The sequence below is a fragment of the Balaenoptera physalus genome (assembly GCF_965194825.1).
Source record: "Balaenoptera physalus genome assembly, chromosome: 19".
Classification (NCBI taxonomy): Eukaryota; Metazoa; Chordata; class Mammalia; order Artiodactyla; family Balaenopteridae; genus Balaenoptera; species Balaenoptera physalus.
In genome coordinates this window covers 32,062,251-32,082,241 of record NC_138900.1, presented here as the reverse complement: position 1 = coordinate 32,082,241, position 19,991 = coordinate 32,062,251, and the positions used below count along the sequence as shown (strand labels likewise).

At 37.4% G+C, this 19,991-nt stretch overlaps 1 protein-coding gene across 4 annotated transcripts in view; it reads right to left on the bottom strand.

Annotated features, from left to right (window-relative positions):
* The window catches only part of PHKB (phosphorylase kinase regulatory subunit beta), a 191,816-nt gene that overhangs the window by 73,794 nt on the left and 98,031 nt on the right, over nucleotides 1–19,991 (bottom strand). For all 4 annotated transcript variants that reach the window (XM_082437693.1, XM_082437694.1, XM_082437695.1 and 1 more), the window contains 2 exons: nucleotides 13,238–13,396; nucleotides 6,922–7,016 (listed from right to left, as the gene is read on the bottom strand). In XM_082437693.1, coding sequence (XP_082293819.1) covers nucleotides 6,922–7,016; nucleotides 13,238–13,396 — 254 coding nt within the window. The remainder of the gene's footprint in view (nucleotides 1–6,921; nucleotides 7,017–13,237; nucleotides 13,397–19,991) is intronic.

Sequence of the window (19,991 nt, the reverse complement as noted above, 5' to 3'; positions counted from 1 at the left end):
ATGGCAAATGTATTTAATGCCACTGAATTGTGCACTTATGAATGGTTAAAATGATAAATATCATGTAATGCATATATTACCACAATAATAAAAAAGAAAAAGATCACTCAGGAAATTCAACAAATGGTGCTCTGACAACTGGATATCTGCATACAAAGAATGGAGCTGAATGCCTACCACATACCATGTACAAAAATTAACTCAAAATGGATCAGAGGCCTAAACGTAAGAGCTAAACCTATAAAATTATTAGAAGAAAACACAGGCAGAAATCTTTGTGACCCTGGATTAGACAATGGTTTCTTAGATATGACACCAAAAGCACAGCAAGAAAAAAAAAAAAAAGATAAATCAGACTTCATCAAAATGCAAATTGTCTGTGCTTCAAATGACACCATCAAGAAATTGGAATAATATTTCACCAAATGGGAGGAAATATTTCAAAATAATAGAAGGAACTCATATGTAGAACACATAAAGAACTATTACAACACAATAATAAAAAAGACAAAGAACCCAAGTTTAAAATGACCACAATATCTTAAAAGACATTCGCCCAAAGAGATACATATACATATCCCCAAAAATATATGAATAGATGCTCAATGACTTTAGTAACTAGAGTAACTAGGGCAATGCAAATCAAAACCACAATGATATACCACTTCTTATACACTAAAATGCTATAATCAAAAAGACAGATAATAACAAGTGTTGACAAGAATGTAGAGAAACTGGAACCCTCATACATTGCTGGTAGGAGTGCAAAATGGTGCAATCGCTCTGAAAAACAGCCTGCAGTCCTTCAAAATGTTAAACATAAAATTAGCATATGACTCAGCAATTCCATTATATCTAAGAAAAATGAAAACATGTCACACAAAAACTTGTACACAAAATTTCATGGCAGCATTAGTCACAATAGCCAAAAAGTGGAAACAACCCAGATGTCCATCACCAGATGGATGGATAAATAAAGTGGTATACACACACAACGAAATGTTATTTCGCCATAAAAGGACTGAAATACTGATACATACTACAACACTGATGAACTTTGAAAACATTATGCGGAGTGAAAAAATCTAGTCACAAAATACCACACATTATATGATATACCCAGAACAGGAAAATCCATAGGCAGAAAGTAGATTAGTAGTTGCCTAGGGCTGGGGTAGGGAGAGAGAGAAAGGTTGAAGAAAGTGGAGAGTGACTGGCGTCATGAAAATATTCTAAAATTTATTGTGATGAATATACTAAAAACCATTGAATTGTACACTTTAAATTAGTGAATTGTATCAGATGTAAATTATATTTCAATAAAGCTTTTATTAAAAAATAAATGTTCAATAAATGATAGCAAATCTTATTTTTAAAAATTACAGAAAAAAAGACTTTTCAAGGAACAGAAGAGATCTTAACTCTTAATTTTTATTCATAGAAAGACTTATGAAGATAAATTATCCATTAAAAAAAGGGGCAAGAAGGAACAAGATAGCCCGGACTCAGCTTTCCCTCCTGCTCTAAATACAATTATTTACCCTGGAAATAATTCAGTGGATAATGAGTCAAGGGCTCTGAGAGCTGGAAAGAAGGCAGTAGACTTGGCTGGCTAAGAACCAACCCCAGGACTTGAAGAATGGCAATGTGGTGAGATTCCTAAGATCCCATACACACTGGGCTGAGCACTGTAGAGGCCTGCAGCCTGAAACAACCATCAGGCACAGACAAAAAAATAAACACAAAAGCAACAAAAGTCTGTTCTCTCTGGCCAAAGGACTGGGAAACAAGAACCACAACAGCGACCAAGTGGGGAGATCCAACCCTAGTTCCTCTACTTGAGGTACTAGTTGGCCAATCTGCCTTCAGCAGCACCTTCAAAACCCTACTGGGCCCACCCAACCTCTGCTTTACAACCAGGGCACTTGATGGGCCAACACGACTGTAGCATCGGCAAAGAAGCCCCAGTGAACTGTCTTGACCCCTGCTCCACAAATCAGGCTTTAGCAGGCAGTTCAATTCATCTAGGATAGCAGCAGTAAAGCTCCAAGGGCCATCCCAACCCCCACTCCACAACCAGTGCACCAGCATGGAATTCTGAGCAGCCTACAGCAGCAGCTTCTCAGCAGTGCCAAGACTACCCAACCTCTGGGAAACCAGCAAGCGGCCCGATACACCTGCATCAGCTGAGTTTGTTATCTCCTGGCCGTCCACCCAGTGGCATAAAAAGACTCAGGCCAAGAGAAATGGCATAGTATCTGTAGAAGAACACAAATTTGAATTGGCAAGGGACTTCTCGTCTGAAACTATGGAGGCCAGAAGAAGTACACAATCATTCTTAGTGCTGAAAGAAAACAACTGTCAATCAGGAATCCTGTATCTAATGAAAGTATCCTTCAGGAATGAAAAGGAAATAGACATTATTAGACAAAGGAAAACTAAGAAATTTGTTGCTAGAAGACCTACTCATAAATAATGTCTAAAGAAAGCTATGTGAGCAGAAAGAAAATGACAACAGAAGAAGGCAGGGACATTCAGAAAGTAAAGAACGATGAAATGGTAGAAGTTGGGATAAGCACAATATACTTTTTTTTTTTTTTTACTATACTGCTTGGCATTTTATATTTGAATATTTTGCAATAATTTTAAATGGTCTATTAAAATAGTAATGCAAACCAGTATATGACGAACCAACAGCATGCACAAAAGATACAGAGTGTATATTACACGAATAAAAGTTCAAAAAGTCAGTCTTTATGATCACCTCCTCCCTTTCCCAGAACTAGCCAGTTTTGTATGATAAAACATGCACTCATAAATAGCTTATTTTATACAATATGATTATTCTTAACCCACCACTCTGTGATCTACCCTTTATTTTATGTTTACTGAGCATTTATTATAATCCACTTCTTGTGCCGTTTCATGTCAATTTACCACATTCTTTTTAATCCCTGCATAGGTTTATAATAATTTATTAGATCTGTCTCCCACTTCTTGATATTAATATGGTTTTTAATATTTAAAGGAGTTTTAAGCACAATAGACTTTTACCTCATGACTTTCTTTAAGGGTTACATTTACATTATTCAAATATTTAGAAAACAGATCTGGTTTAAAAAAAAAAAGAAAGGCTTTTCCGGAAATGGGGAAATTACAGACTAGTTAATACTACCAAATGTAACATAATGTAATTGCATTGTAATCTCCTCTATATTATTTCACTTTTTACAAAATGCATCTATGTAACTTTCATATGTAGTTAAAGGAAGAGAAACTGTATAGGCTTTTAAAGGATCCTGTCTGAAAAAGAGGCCAGGGTTTCAGGATGAAGGTTGTACTAAGAGTGGAGGCCTGGGAGTGGGTGAGGGTGAGTTGTGATATTAGGTCAGCAAATTGGCTGAGATCATAGTACAGGGATGGTTGGGAGAAATCTGGAGAAATTGCAAGATATAAGTGAAAAACACAGAAATGAGGTGACTGTATGAGGATATGGAATTTAGACTCTACCCTGTAGGCAGTAGAGCGTCATGGAAGGTTTTCAGGAAATAACATAAATGAATCCATACTTTATAAGATCATGTGTTCTCAAGCACAGAGAATAAACAGGGGAGACTGAAGAGAGAGAGAGATTATTAAAACCATGCCATTGAGTAGTAATGAAGTCTGAGTGGTACATGGCAGTGGGGATAAATATGAAGAGACAAATGTAGATGCTACTTTGAAGGCAGAGCCAATAGGATAACCACCTGCATGTAAGAGCTACTGGCATGAGAAAGGAGTATTGAAGATGGTCCTTATCCAAGGTAGGGACTATGGAGAAAAGAGCTACTTTGAAGAGAGAAGATAAATTTGGCATTAGAAATGTTGGGTTTCATTTAAAAAAATTTTTAAACCACTTTATTGAGATATAATTTACATATAAAAAGCTGTACATATATAATGTATACAACTCAATGAGACGGAGTTACGTATACATCCAGAAATGTTGGGTTTTAAAGACTAGATTTGTGGAGAGACGATCACCAGGTAGGTGGAAATTCAAGTTTAAATATTAGGAAAGAGGTCAGAATTAGAGAAATAGATTTAGAGATATTTGCGTAAGTCCACGATTTTCCATGACATACCTTCCTCCCACATATACCATCAAGCACGCTCAAACAAACATTCAAGTTAAACCCTGAGAACCTCCTATATAACAGGTACTATGACAGATACTGAAGCTACAAAAGTGAATAAAATATGGTCTCTGGTCTCTAGGAACATACATTCTAAGGTCTGCAAAAGTTTTCTTGTTTTCTCTTGGTCCAAATCTCACAAAACTATAAAGTATATCTGCTACTGCTAGCAATGCATTTCTTTCTACTCCTCTAAACTTTATTTATAAAAGGGAATTTTATTCTCCACGTAACACCAACAGAGAACAGTGACTTCTGACTAGTGAGAGGGTCGTGAGGAGGGTCGTCCCAGCTGATACCCTTTTCCAACCTCAGCCTTAACCCCGGATACAAAAGTACTTCCCTTTTCCAAAAATAAATTTGCTAAGGGTAATGTTAAGAAAATCAACAGCTGCTAATTCAGTCCTCAATGTTTTGGATTTGCAATGTGCCAACAGCCCCATGCACACTTGAAGGAGTGGCCCTTTCTACAGTTCTGGCACACTCACAGCTCTCTGGGTTCTGGAAGACTTCCTTCTGCCATAACCCTTCTGTGAAGGAATAAGCTGGCCCAGCAGGCCTGGGTTGTTTAAATCTTGAAAATTCCCAAGAAAGGCACGCTTTCAGGATGGGCTTTCCGGCTTCTTGGAATGTTCTCTCCTTTTTTTGTAATAAACTGTAAGTGTTGAGTATAACAGCTTCTGAGTCCTGTGAGTCCTGGGGACCTCGGATACAACTTCCTTCGAAGTCAGGGATTTCTCTTGTTTCCAGGAAATGTCTGAACTTTACTATTCTACTTACTTTTTCTGACATTTGACAGGGTCAATCCCCACAGATCAGTTAATTTCAAGATCTGACCTGGTCAATCATGATTGAGAGGGCATGGACACCAGCATTTCAGGCAGAGGGCCCTGTCTGACTTCCGTATTTCACCAAGCCAAGCCAGCTAGCCCCAACAATGGATATGGGCATGCCAGGTCTTGGCTACTGCTTAAATGGCTGAGAAAGTGGAAAAGGCACCTCACCATTTTATATACCACCACAACCAAGCTGCCAGTACGGTGGGATAATAACACCTCCCAGCAATTTTCTGCTGCCAATTTTTCCTATCATTTCCTTCTCAGAAACTATATACAATGCATGGATGTAGTAATCCCAGCATGGCTGCAGGAGAGAAGCCCCTGTCCTGACCCTAGAGCAAGGCTCTTAGATAGGATGTGACTCTACCTGGGAGGTACATCACATAATTTAGTAGCAACATTAGAAAATGATTTCAATATAAAAAATATACCTAGAGTAAATTCTCTATAAAATTCACTCTCACTCACTTGTACTCTGCCTTCTTGAGTGGGAGAGAAAGAGTTGCAAAAATATTGTATGTCAAAAATTACATATAACCCACAGCCCTCCTTACATGGGTCAAGCACGAAGTAAGTGTTTAAATGGTTGATTTTGTTAGCTGTGTGCTTTGATGTTCTCTGGTTCCTGCCCCCACACCTCAAACCTGTGACCAATAGGTCACTTTATATTCTAAGAAAAGGCCTTGAGATTTCATCACCCTAGAAGTGCATCACACATGCTATGTAAGTGATACACACTAGTCTTAAAATGGCTCGGAGTCACAGCACTAGGTAACATGAAGTTAAATATATTCCACTTTACTGACTGGTAAATATATTCCACTGAGATGAGTGGCAAATAAAGATAAAGGCCAAATCCCTGCCTTATATGGGAACTAATAGGCCAGTGTAAAATTTCTATCACATATTAACATAGGCATCTTATGTTCTTGAGAAAATCTTAACATTTATTTACAAATCTCCCAAAAGCTTCTCATCTATGAACCACTAAGAGTAACTAGATGTTTTGTTGAGGACCAGCAAAAGAAGCAGAGAAACAGTGTGATACTAATGATACTAATGAGGCTGGTTGGCTCTCCCTTTCTCTTGTCAAAACAAGCATTTATGTGTGTGTTTGTGTGTGTGTGTATGTGTTATACATATATTTTTAAAGTAAAAGGAGCATTTCAATTTCGTAAGCATATTTTCTGTAAATGCTGATGCTATTCTTATTAAATAAATTTAATAAGTGTGTGCTTGGAATCCCAGGCACACACTCAGGTTCATTCCCTTTCTCCTCAGGCAATTTCAACAATCCACACTACAGTTTCATTTTAACAGTACTCATTACTGGTATCATTTAATACATGAGGGTTTGCTCAAGTCAACATCAATCTTGCTGATCCTGCAAACACTTATTTTGTTGACACAACACAGTCTAAATCCATAGCTACTAAATGTAAAAAAAAAAATTTTAACTATGTCTTCACCCGACATGTTACCAAGTACTAAGAACAACTGTCTGTCACTCAGTCCTGTCACAGAGACACAGCACTGGATAGACATCAAGCGAGGGGCCTTTCACGGAACCCCACTCCCTTCAGTAATAGAGCCATCTCATCTGTCCCCATGCCACCCATACATACCGCGTCTTCTCAAAGACATTTGACACCTTAAACACAACCACTGCGAAGGTGAAAATGTTTACCTGTGAGACATCTCGTGGGACACGTCTGACTCATACTTCCTCATTAACAAATAGCCCTTTACCACAGGTAAATCTTAACTAACCAGAAGACAGAAAAGCTTTGCCCTTAGAAGGAACAATAAAAACCCATTCAGAATAAAATTTCTTCTTCAATTAAGTGTTAAATGTCTGGATGAGTCTAAGTTATGAAATAAAATATCTTTATATATCTCTTTACCTGATTGGAAAACCTCATGCTCACATTACGTTGATTCTGTAGTGGGACATAACGCTGAACAGGATCAATGTCTTTAGGACTAATTAATCCATCAGCTGAAAAAAAAAAGGGAAATGACATGATCAAAAATGTATCTATACAACTGTAAACCAACTAGACCTAATAGATGTTTATAGAACACTCCATCCAACAAGAGCAGAATATACATCCTTCTCAATGCACATGTAATATCTTTCATATGCTAGGCCATAAAAATAAGTGTCAGTAAATTTAAAAGGATTTAAATCATACAAAGTATATACTTCAACCACAATAGAAAGAAATACCAGAATTTAGAAATAGAATTCAAATAGAATTCTATTCAAATAGAATAGAATTCTATTCAAATAGAATCAATTGAAATTGATTTCAACCACAATAGAAATCAATTAACAGAAAGAAGTTTTAGAAATTCACAAACATACTAAAATTAAACAACACACTCCTAAATAACCAATGGGTAAGAAAAGAAATGAAAAGGGAAATTAGAAAATACTTTCTAATGTACTTTCTGATGAGATGATTGAAAAAGAAGACACAACATACCAAAACTTAGGGGATTTAGGCAAAGCAATGCTCAGAGGGAAATTGACAACTGTAATTGCTTATATTAAAACAGAAAATTCTTGGGACTTCCCTGGTGGCGCAGTGGTTAAGAATCTGCCTGCCAATGCAGGGAACATGGATTCGATCCCCGGTCCAGGAAGATCCTACATGACACAGAGCAACTAAGCCCATGTGCCACAACTACTGAGCCTGTGCTCTAGAGCCCGGGAACCACAACTACTGAGCCCACGTGCCACAACTACTGAAGCCTGCGTGCCAAGAGCCCATGCTCCGCAACAAGAGAAGCCACTGCAATGAGAAGCCCGCACACTGCAACGAAGAGTAGCCCCTGCTTGCTGCAACTAGAGGAAACCCATGCGCAGCAACGAAGACCCAACACAGCCATAAATAAATAAATAAATTAATTAATTAATTAAGAAATAAATAAAACAGAAAATTCTCAAGTCTATAATCTATATTCCACATTAAGACAGCAGATGAAAAAGAGCTAACTAAATCAAAAGCAAGCAAGAGGAAGGAAATTAAGAGTGGAAATTAATGAAATAGAGTATAGAAAAACAATACAGAATATAAATGAAACCAAGTAGATTCTTGAAAAACTCAAAAGTTGACAAACCTTTAGCTAGCCTGACCAAGAAATAAAGAAAGAAGACTCAAATTACTAAATCAGGAATGAAACTAGGAACATTACTACCAACCTTAAGGATTACAAGAGAATACTCTGAAAAAATGTATGCCAACAATTTTGATAACCTAGATGATATGGGCAAATTCCTAGAAATACATACATTACCAAAACTGACTCAAAGAGGAATAGAAAATATGAACAGATGTGTAACAAGTAGCGACTGAAACTTTCCACACAAAAAATGTTCAGGACCATGGGACTTCATTGATGAATTCTACCAAACAGTTAAAGAAGAATTAAAACCAATCTTTCACAAAATTTTCCAAAAAATAATAGAGGCACACTTCTCAACTCATTCTAACAGGCCAGTATTACCTTAATACCAAAATCAAAGACACCACAAGGGAAGAAAATCACAAATCAAAATCTTTTCTGAATATAGACACAAAACTACTCAACAAAAATACTAGCAAACCAAATCCAGTAACATATAAAAATGATTATATACCATGACCAAATGGGACTTACCCCACAAATGCAAGAATGGCTTAACCTCCCCAAATCAGTTACTGTAATACACCATATCAATTGAACAAAGGACATAAAAACTACGTGACCATCTCAGCAGACACAGAAAACACTTGACAAATTCAACATCCTTTCATGATAAAAGGCAGTCAACAAATTAGGGATAGACAGGAAATTCCTCATCCTGAAAAAGGGCATCTATGAAAAACCCATGGCTAATGTCACACTCAATGGTAAAAGATGGAATGCTTTACTCCAAAGATCAGGAGTCAAGACAATGATGTCTACTCTTGCCACTTTTATTCAACATTGTACTGGAGGTTCCAGTCACAGAAATTTGGCAAGAAAAAGTAATAAAAGGCATCCAGATTGAAAGGAAGAAGCTACAGTAATTAAGACAACATGGTTCTGGCATAAAGACAGAGATCAGTGGAACAGACTGATCCACTGATCAGTCCAGAAATAAACCGTTACATTATGGTCAACTGATTTTTGACAAGGGTGCCAAAACAATTCAACAGGGAAAAGAATAGTTTTTCCCCCCACACAAAGTACCGGGATAAGTGAATATACAAAGGCAAAAGAATGAAGCTGGATCTCTTCTTCACACCACCTACAAAAATAAATGCAAAATAGATTTAAAAAGTTAAATGTAATAGTTAAAAATATAAAACTGTTAGAAGAAAATATAAGAGTAAATCTTTGTGACTATGTATTAGACAAAATTACATGAAAACATAAGTAACAAAAGAAAAAATGAGATAAATTGGACTCTGCCAAAGCGATAAGCTTTTGTGTCTTACAGGACACCATCAAGAAAGCAAAATGACAGCCCACAGAATGGGAGAAAATATTTGCAAATCACATATCTTGTAGGGGACCTGTATCTTGAACATATAAAGAACTCTTGTAACTTAACAATAAAAAGACAAATAACCCAATTTAAAAATGGCCACAGTATCTGAATAGACATTTCTCCAAAGAAGATATACCAATAAGCACATGAAAAGATGCTCAACAACATTAGTCATTTGGGGAATGCTTATCAAAACCACAATGAGGTAACACCTCATACCCATTAGGATGGCTAATATCAAAAAACAGACAAGAATAAGGGTTGGAGAGGATGTAGAGAAATTAGAACCCTCATACACACTCCTGGTTGGAAGGTAAAATGGCACAGCTACTTTGGAAAATAGTCTAGAAGCGCTCCAAATGTTAAACACAGAGTTACCATATGACTCAGCAATTCCACCCCTAGGTATATACCCAAGGGAAATGAAAACATATGTCAAATGATAACTTGTTCATGAAAGTTTAGAGCAGCATTATTCATAATAGCCAAAAAGTGGAAACAACCCAAATGTCCATCACCTGATGAATGGATAAATCAAAGGTGGTATATCCATACAATGGAATGTTATTTTGCCATAAAAAGGAACGAAGTGCAGGAATTCCCCAGCGGCCCAGTGGTTAGGACTCCACGTTTCCACTGCAGGGGGCACAGGTTCGATCCTGGTAGGGGAACTAAGACCCCACATGCTGCGTGGTGCAGACAAAAAAAAAAAAAAAGGGAACAAAGTGCTAATACATGGATGAAACTTGAAGACAGGCTAAGTGAAAAAAGTGAGTCATAAAGGCCATACATTATATGATTTGAGGTATATAAAATGTCCAGAATAGGTAAATCTACAGAAATAGAAAGTAGATTAATGATTGTCTAGTGCTAGGGGGAAGGATGAAGTGATTAGGGGTACGTGGGGAGAGACTGCTAAAGAGTATAGGGTTTTTTTTGGGGGGGGTGTTGATGACAATGTTCTAAAATTGATTGTGGTTATAGTTGCACAACTCTGTGAATACGCTAAAAAATATTGAACTGTAAACTTTAAATCGGTGAAATGTATGTAATTTTACCTCAATAAAGTTGTTCTACAATAAAAATAATGTATTTGCAGTTTCAAGGAAGAAAACTAGTTCAGTGAGGGAAGACAGTGTTTCCTAACACTAAATTCTAAAAGAGATTTCTGAGATGGAGCATTTTTTATGGGGCACTGACCAGAATGAGGGCAATGTCTTCAACTGCTGTTGTACTATAAGCATGGAAGCCCTTTTCACGTGGTAGTTCCTTGTTTATGATTTATTTACCTATTTTATAGCAAACACTGATTTTCTAAAAGTCTAAATTTTCTAAAGAAAAAAAAATTACTGTAATAATTAACTATTTTCTAAGAACACAATGGGTAGTTCAGGCCTTGGGCCAGGAAACAGCATATTGAGTCTTTTTGCTCTAACATAAAAGTCACATAGTTTTGTCGTATAATTATTCACTAAGGCATACATAGAGCAAAATATTATTAAATTTCACCAATTACAAACTGGACTTAATTAGTGAAAGCCATATATTACAGAATATTTTTCAAGATTTACTGTTCTATTATGCTCATGTAATTCCAATTAATTGCCCACAAAATGTTGTTAAGCAGATATCCAACTGAGGCTCCTTAATGAATAAATAAGACTTTGTTAGTAAACGTGGTGTGTGGAATCTTAATAACATCCATAGAAGTTTGATGGTTCTTGGGCGGGAGACAGTTATACAATAGTCAAGAGCAACTAAATGATTCAATCTTCTGAGACCTTATTCATTTTAACCAGTGAGTTGTTAACCAGATGACACACAGCTAGGTCAGAGTGCTAATTAATATGCAGCATCTCTTTTTCTAGCAGAAGATAAGTATGTGGTTTCGTAGTCTGCAATACACCTACTCATGTCCTCTACTGCCTTTTTAGAAGTGCAGCAGGCAAAAGAGAAACTGTTTCTTTGAAGGCTCTTTCTTATTCACAACGGTCATAAAACAGAGATGAAGGCATGACCTGGATTATTTCTGTTCACTCTGGTCTTAACATAAGAAAATGCTATCTACACTCAAAATTTGTCTACATTCAATACATTTATTTTGGAGTAAGGACGGTCCAATGTTTTGTTACTGACTGATATTGTATTCAATCTTTTTTTTTTTTAAAGCTCAATCTGCTTATGTAGAATATGGTCAATTCTGCATTCCCAATTCATTAGTCTTGATTTTATCCAGAGGCTTTATTCAAATAGCAATCTTTCTAGCTGTATCAACCCCAAGCTGGATATATGGCAAAAAGCAGGATGAAGAAGGTTTAGATCTCAAATCCCATATCCCAGGTACCAGTTTTCAGTCTCAGACTCAAAGAAAAATTTCATCATGCTCATTCGCTTCCAAGTGTAGTATACAGAAACTTAAGATTCTGATGTGAAAATTCTTGTCCTTAGATAGGTTAACCACTCCTCTGCCAAAATATGTTTTATTTAGCTGATTATCAACAAGGCTTCTTTGTATTCATGCTAATAAGATGGAAATAAAATTCTAACCAGAGACAACCTTACCAACTTGGCTTGATTCTAAGAAAACTACCTTATGTATGTTATTTTTTTCTTTTGGAAAATCTTAAAGCAAAACCTGCGTAAATAATATCAACTCCTTATCAAAGAGCTGTCCCTTTAAAGAAGAAAATTTTCTACAGGTTCTTAAATTAGCATTAAGTATACATGGAGACGCAGAAAATATAGTTAGGAAATGAGCAAACTGAAAACAGCATTAACTTAATCTTCTCTTCTTTGAATAGCTTCTGTCTGCTCTTATATATCATTTGTGTAAAGCCTGAATTGGAAATCTGGACGTTGAAATATTCTTCCCTAATGGAATGTAAAAAGAACCAAAGATGATTATTCTTACAGCACAAACAAATTTAGCTTTTATGCAGTAATACTAAGAACAACAAAGACAATAACAGTATTTCACACAGTAAGCAGTTCTTTTAGTGCAGGTACAGTATTTACAGTCAGCTTGTTTCATAATCTGCTTGCCATAAAAGAATTCTGACTATTATGATAACCTTTTTGATGGAAATGCTAATAATATTAAAAATTTTAGCAAGGAATGGTACAGCAAGATGCATAATGCTTTTTTGTGTGCATTAAATTAACCTTCATTTCAATGTATCCAAAGATACTTCAGCTGAAGTTTTAGGAGAAGCTGAAAAACAATTCTTCAAAGAATTATGAATAATGGCTCCATTATGCCTCCACCTCACTGAGTAAACTGCCAACATGTATTTATTGGAAAGAAGAGAACTTTGAGACACCTGATTCCTTTTGACAAGTGGTTTACTAGAGGTATGACCAAGCATGCTTGTTATACTAAATCACAATTGTATTCCATTTATAAAAGAGACTCAAAGTTTCCATAGCCTTCTGCTAGCACCCTATCTACTAAGCTGAATGCAGCCCCAAATGATCATAGTGGTACCCACACCTATTTGACCTTCCTCCCAGAAACGTCCATCATCATTCAGTGCAACAGACGTATTAATGTACTTTTCCATGCTAAGAAACTCCCCCAAGACCTCTTAACAGCATGAAACACCCAAACCCAAAAAGAATGTCAATGTCAACAAAGACATACTTATTTCTAAAGACTCGATAATAAGAAAAAAAAACTGTTCCCAATCTTCTTCACTTACCCAGGAGTTTTGCGATGACATAAAGGGCTTGTCCCCAAAGAAACAGTTTTCCATCACGGCCACAGTTGCTAGGAAATCGCTTCTGACTACCAGGGTTTCTTTTTTCATATTCTACAAAATCAGCTGGCACAGAGTAGTACTTTGGTATGACAGGATAACCTATGGAGTTTAAAAATAAATATTTAAAATATAACAAATCCGTATCCTCCTCAAATTTTCCCTTCAAAAACTACAATGATTACAAAGCAGAAAGAAAGTTGTCCAATAGGATAGGAAAATTTGAGTCTTTTCAGAAATGCCCAGTGAAAAATGTGGGAAAAGCTTCTTTACTTTAAAACTAATTTGACAGGATACGTTATATGTTAGCCAACAATGTGTACATAATCTCTCTTTTAACAACATTTAACACCTTCAAATGAATCAATAAATATACAGTATGCAAATAAGTAGAGTCATAGAAGAAGCTATTTTTAATAGGATTAGTCTGTGGAAGCTTTACAAATGAGATACTGTGTAATCTTAAATGAAGAATTAAAACCCTGAGCAATTGCTTAGAGCAAAGAAATCCCCATTTTAAACATTAAGCCCATTATCTACTATTCAAAATCACTGAAGAGAAAAAAAAAATCCATCTTCCCCCTGTGACCAACTCATTTAAAAATATTTCTTGGTAGAAACTAAAAATTATTTTAAGACTAGAATCTTTGTGGATGATGTAAAGGGAGAAAAACCAACATTCTAATACAGTGCTACAGAAGACTTTTTGTAATATCATCCCACACTGAACTTAATTTGTCTAGTAATACTACACAGATTTCCCTAAAATTTGCTTCTTTCTTCACGCATCAATCAATAGTGATATTTGTGTCTAAAACCAGTGAAAAGGTCTATGATACACAGAGAATAGTCTGAACATCACTCTTTCAACATAATGAAGCCTAAAGTGTGATACACAGACTACCACCTCAGTGCATCAATGATCTACCACTGAATACTAAAAGATCTGATTCAAGGGATTTTAAATATATTCATTACAACATTCATTACATTATTTCTCACATTGGACAAGTGGTTATTTGGAGCATAAAGACAAAAAACTGGTTTTAAACATTAATATTTATTTGAAATTCAATGTTTATCCATAAACATTTTGCTACTATAACATTACAAGGATTTTAAAGGGTGAGCATATAGTATAAAGTATTTACTCTAAGATACTGTGGAAAACCCTAAAGAATATCACAAACTTCGTGTGAGACAGGAACAGGGCCCACTGCTGTGACTGCCAGTTTGTGCATCATGTCTGTAAGACCACCCATTTTTTTTTCTTAATCAACGCACCATAATTTTTAACTTTCAGATAAATAGGTCGTCAAAGCTGTTCATTCATGAGAATATTTTATTATTTTACTAATACCTCCAAACACCAAAGATATCTGGAACTTCTCCTTTGGAATTCTCTCTAGCCATATGAAAAAACTCAGTTATGTTCCTTTATGGCCCTTGATGGTGTTTAACTGAAACCAATATATTACTTGTAAGTCTGGACCTTTTGACCATTTCTAAAATATTAAATCCATCCTCAAAGGATGACATTTTAGAACCATGGCAGACATTCAAATTAATGTGCAAAAAGCCCTGAAAACATCTCCAAAGAGGAGGTCAAAATATTCTTGGCAATGGTAGTACCCTTAGGCTAGGGCAGAGCCTTCCCAAGTGGCCCTCTGAAGGGGGCAGCACTCATTTCTGGTGACATGGATAAAAATCAGTCACTTTACATTATTGTCACATTACATACAGTGAAGGAGTATTACAGTAGGTAATAGATGAAGAACCTCTGCCCACCTGGCAAACTACTGTGTAGTAACTATAGCCATGACCACTTAAAATTCATCTCCCTCTCCATCACCTTGCCTAATGAACTCCTTTCATAAAAACAAGTTTATTATAACAAATTAAGAGATTATTCTTTCTAATTCGTTTGCAGCCCCATTCATTTTTTCATTTGAATATAAATTATTCTATTTAGGAAGGAATTATTTATACATTTCAAAGGAACATTAAGGGAATACTGGTAGAAAGAATTTCTTGAAAAAGCATTCCTGGGGGCGCTTCAAGATGGTGCAGGACTAAGACGTGGAGATCACCTTCCTCCCCACAAATACATCAAAAATACATCTACATGTGGAACAACTCCTACAGAACACCTACTGAACGTTGGCAGAAGTCCTCAGACTTCCCCAAAGACAAGAAACTCCCCATGTACCTGGGTAGGGCAAAAGAAAAAAGAAAAAACAGAGACAAAAGAATAGGGATGGAACTTGCACCTCAGGGAGGGAGCTGTGAAGGAGGAAGTTTCCACACACTAGGAAGCCCTTTCACTGGTGGAGACGGGGGGGGTGCGGGGGGAAGCTTCGGAGCCATGGAGGAGAGCACAGCAACCAGGGTGCAGAGGGCAAAGCGGAGAGATTCCCACGCAGAGGATCACTGCCAACCGGCACTCACCAGCCTGAGAGGCTTGTCTGCTCAGCCCCCAGGAAGGGTGGGGGCTGGGAGCTGAGGCTCCGGCTTTAGAGGTCAGACCTCAGGGAGAGGACTGGGGTTGGCTGCGTGAACACAGCCTGAGGGGGCTAGCGCACCACAGCTAGATGAGAAGGAGTCTGGGAAAAAGTCTGGAACTGCCTAAGGGTGCGTGAGGAGAGGGGATTCAGAGCACCACCTAAACAAGCTTCAAGAGACAGGTGCAAGCCATGACTATCAGTGCAGACACCAGAGATGGGCATGAAACGATAACACTGCTACTGCAGCCACCAAGAAGCCTGTGTGCAAGCACAGGTCACTATCCACACCTCCCCCCACCGGAAGCCTGTGCAGCCTGCCACTGCCAGGGTCCCATGATCCAGGGACAACTTCCCCGGGAGAACGCATGGTGCACCCCAGGCTGCTGCAACATCCTGCTGGCCTCTGCCGCCACAGGCTCACCCCGCATTCCGTACCCCTCCCTCTCCTCAGCCTAAGTGAGCCAGAGCCCCCTAATCAGCTGCTACGTTAACGCCCTCCTGTCTGGGAGGGGAAAAGATGCCCTCAGGCAACCTACATGCAGAGGCAGGACCAAAACCAAAGCTGAAGCCCAGGAGCTGTTCGAACAAAGAAGAAAAAGGGAAATTTCTCCCTGCAGCCTCAGGAGCAGCGGATTAAATCCCCACAGTCAACTTGATGAACCCTGCATCCATGGAATACCTAAATAGACAACGAATCATCCCAAAATTCAGGTGGTGCACTTTGGGAGCAACTGTACAATTAGGGTTTGCTGTCTGCAACTGACTTGTTTCTGATTTTTATGCTTACCCCAGTATAGTTTTTAGCGCTTCATATCATGGGTGGATTTGTTTATTGGTTTGGTCGCTCTCTTCCTTTTTTTTTAAAATACTTTAAAAAAATTTTTTTATTTTAATATTTTTAAATATTAATTTATCGATCTATCTATCTATCTATTTATTTATTTATTTAAATTTTCTTTCTTTTTCTCTTGTATTCTTCTGAGCTGTGTGGCTGACAGGATCTTGGTGCTCTGGCCTGGTGTCAGGCCTGAGCCTCTGAGGTGGGAGAGCTGAGTTCAGTACATTGGACCACCAGAGACCTCCTGACCCCACGTAATATCAATCGGCGAGAGCTATCCCAGAGATCTCCGTCTCAACGCTAACACCCAGCTCCACTAACAGCCAGCAAGCTCCAGTGCTGGACACCCCATACCAAACTAGCAAGACAGGAACACAACCCCACCCATTAGCAGAGAGGCTGCCTAAAACCATCCTAAGTTCACAAACACCCCAAAACACACCACCGAACGCAGCCCTGCCCACAGGAAACACAAGATCCAGCCCCACCCACCAAAACACAGGCACCAGTCCCCTCCACCAGGAAGCCTACACAAGCCCCTGAACCAACCTTACCCACTGGGGGCAGACATCAAAAGCAATGGGAACTAAAAACCTGCAGCCTGCAAAAAGGACACCCCAAACACAGTAAGTTACACAAAATGAGAAGACAGAGAAATATGCAGCAGATGAAGGAGCAAGGCAAAAACCCACCAGACCAAACAAATGAAGAGGAAATAGGCAGTCTAACTGAAAAAGAATTCAGAGTAATGATAGTAAAGATGATCCAAAATCGTGGAAATAGAATGGAGAAAATATAGGAAACGTTTAACAAGGACCTACAAGAACTAAAGAGCAAACAAACAATGATGAACAACACAATAAATGAAATAAAAAATTCTCTAGAAGGAATCCATAGCAGAAACACTGAGGCAGAAGAACGGATAAGAGACCTGGAAGATAAAATAGTGGAAATAACTACTGCAGACCAGAATAAAGAAAAAGCAATGAAAAGAATTGAGGACAGTCTCAGAAACCTCTGAAACAGCATTAAATGCACCAACATTCAAATTATAGGGGTCCCAGAAGAAGAAGAGAAAAAGAAAGGGACGGAGAAAATATTTGAAGAGATTATAGTTGAAAACTTCCCTAACATGGGAAAGGAAATAGCCACCCAAGTCCAGGAAGCGCAGAGTCCGAAACAGGATAAATCCAAAGAGAAACACGCCAAGACGTATTACTCAAACTATCAAAAATTAAATACAAAGAAAAAATATTAAAAGCAGCAAGGAAAGAGAAACAAATAACACACAAGGGAATCCCCATAAGGTTAACAGCTGATCTTTCAGCAGAAACTGCAAGCCAGAAAGGAGTGGCAGGACATATTTAAAGTGATGAAAGGGAAAAACCTACAACCAAGATTACTCTGCCTCACAAGGATCTCATTCAGATTCGATGGAGAAATTAAAACCTTTACAGACAAGCAAAAGCTAAGAGAATTCAGCACCACCAAACCAGCTTTATAAGAAATGCTAAAGGAACTTCTCTAGGCAGGAAACACAAGAGAAGGAAAAGACCTACAGTAACAAACCAAAACAATTAAGAAAATGGTAATAGGAACATACATATCGATAATTACCTTAAATGTAAATTGATTAAATTCGCCAACCAAAAGACATAGACTGGCTGAATGGATACAAAAACAAGACCCATATATATGCTGTCTACAAGAGACCCACTTCAGACCTAGGAACACATACAGACTGAAAGTGAGGGGATGGAAAAAGATATTCCATGCAAATGGAAATCAAAAGAAACCTGGAGTAGCAATTCTCATATCAGACAAAATAGACTTTAAAATAAAGACTGTTACAAGAGACAAAGAAGGACACTACATAATGATCAAGGTGTCAATCCAAGAATAAGATATAACAATTGTAAATATTTAGGCAACCAATATAGGAGCACCTCAATACATAAGTCAAGTGCTAACAGCCATACGAGGGGAAATTGACAGTAACACAATCATAGTAGGGGACTTTAACACCCCACTTTCACCAATGGACAGATCATCCAAACTGAAAATAAATAAGGAAACACAAGCTTTAAATCATACATTAAGCAAGATGGACTTAATAGATATTTATAGGACATTCCATCCAAAAACAACAGAATACACTTTCTTCTCAAGTGCTCATGGAACATTCTCCAGGATAGATCATATCTTGGGTCACAAATCAAGCCTTGGTAAATTTAAAAAAATCGAAATCATATCAGGAATCTTTTCCAACCACAACGCTATGAGACTAGATATCGATTACAGGAAAAAATTTGTAAAAAATACAAACACATGGAAGCTAAACAATACACTACTAAATAACTAAGAGATCACTGAAGAAATCAAAGAGGAAATCAAAAGATACCTATAAACAAATGACAATGAAAATACTACAACCCAAAACACATGGGATGCATCAAAAGCAGTTCTAAGAGGGAAGTTTATAGAAATACAATCCTACCTCAAGAAACAAGAAACATCTCAAATAAACAACCTAACCTTACACCAAAGCAATTAGAGAAAGAAGAACAAAAAAACCCCAAAGTTAGTGGAAGGAAAGAAATCATAAAGATCAGATCAGAAGTAAACACAAAACAAATGAAGGAAATGATAGCAAATATCAATAAAACTAAAAGCTGGTTCTTTGAGATGATAAACAAAATTGATAAACCATTAGCTAGATGCATCAAGAAAAAAAGGGAGAAGACTGAAATCAACAGACTTAGAAATGAAAAAGGAGAAGTAACAACTGACACTGCAGAAAAACAAAGGATCATGAGAGATAACTACAACCAACTCTATGCCAATAAAATGGACAACCTGAAAGAAATGGACAAATTCTTAGAAAAGCACAACCTTCTGAGACTGAGCCAGGAAGAAATAGAAAATATAAACAGACCAATCACAAGCACTGAAAGTGAGGCTGTGATTAAAAATCTTCCAACAAACAAAAGCCCAGGACCAGATGGCTTCACAGGCGAATTCTATCAGATATTTAGAAAAGAGCTAACACCTTTCCTTCTCAAACTTTTCCAAAATATAGCAGAGGGAGGACACTCTGAAACTCATTCTACAAGGCCACCATCACTGATACCAAAAGGAGACAAAGCTGTCACAAAAAAAGAAAACTACAGGCCAATATCACTGATGAACACAGATGCAAAAATTCTCAACAAAATACTAGCAAACAGAATCCAACAGCACATTAAAAGATCATACACCATGATCAAGTGGGGTTTATCCCAGGAATGCAAGGATTCTTCAATATATGCAAATCAATCAATGTGATACACCATATTTACAAATTGAAGGAGAGAAA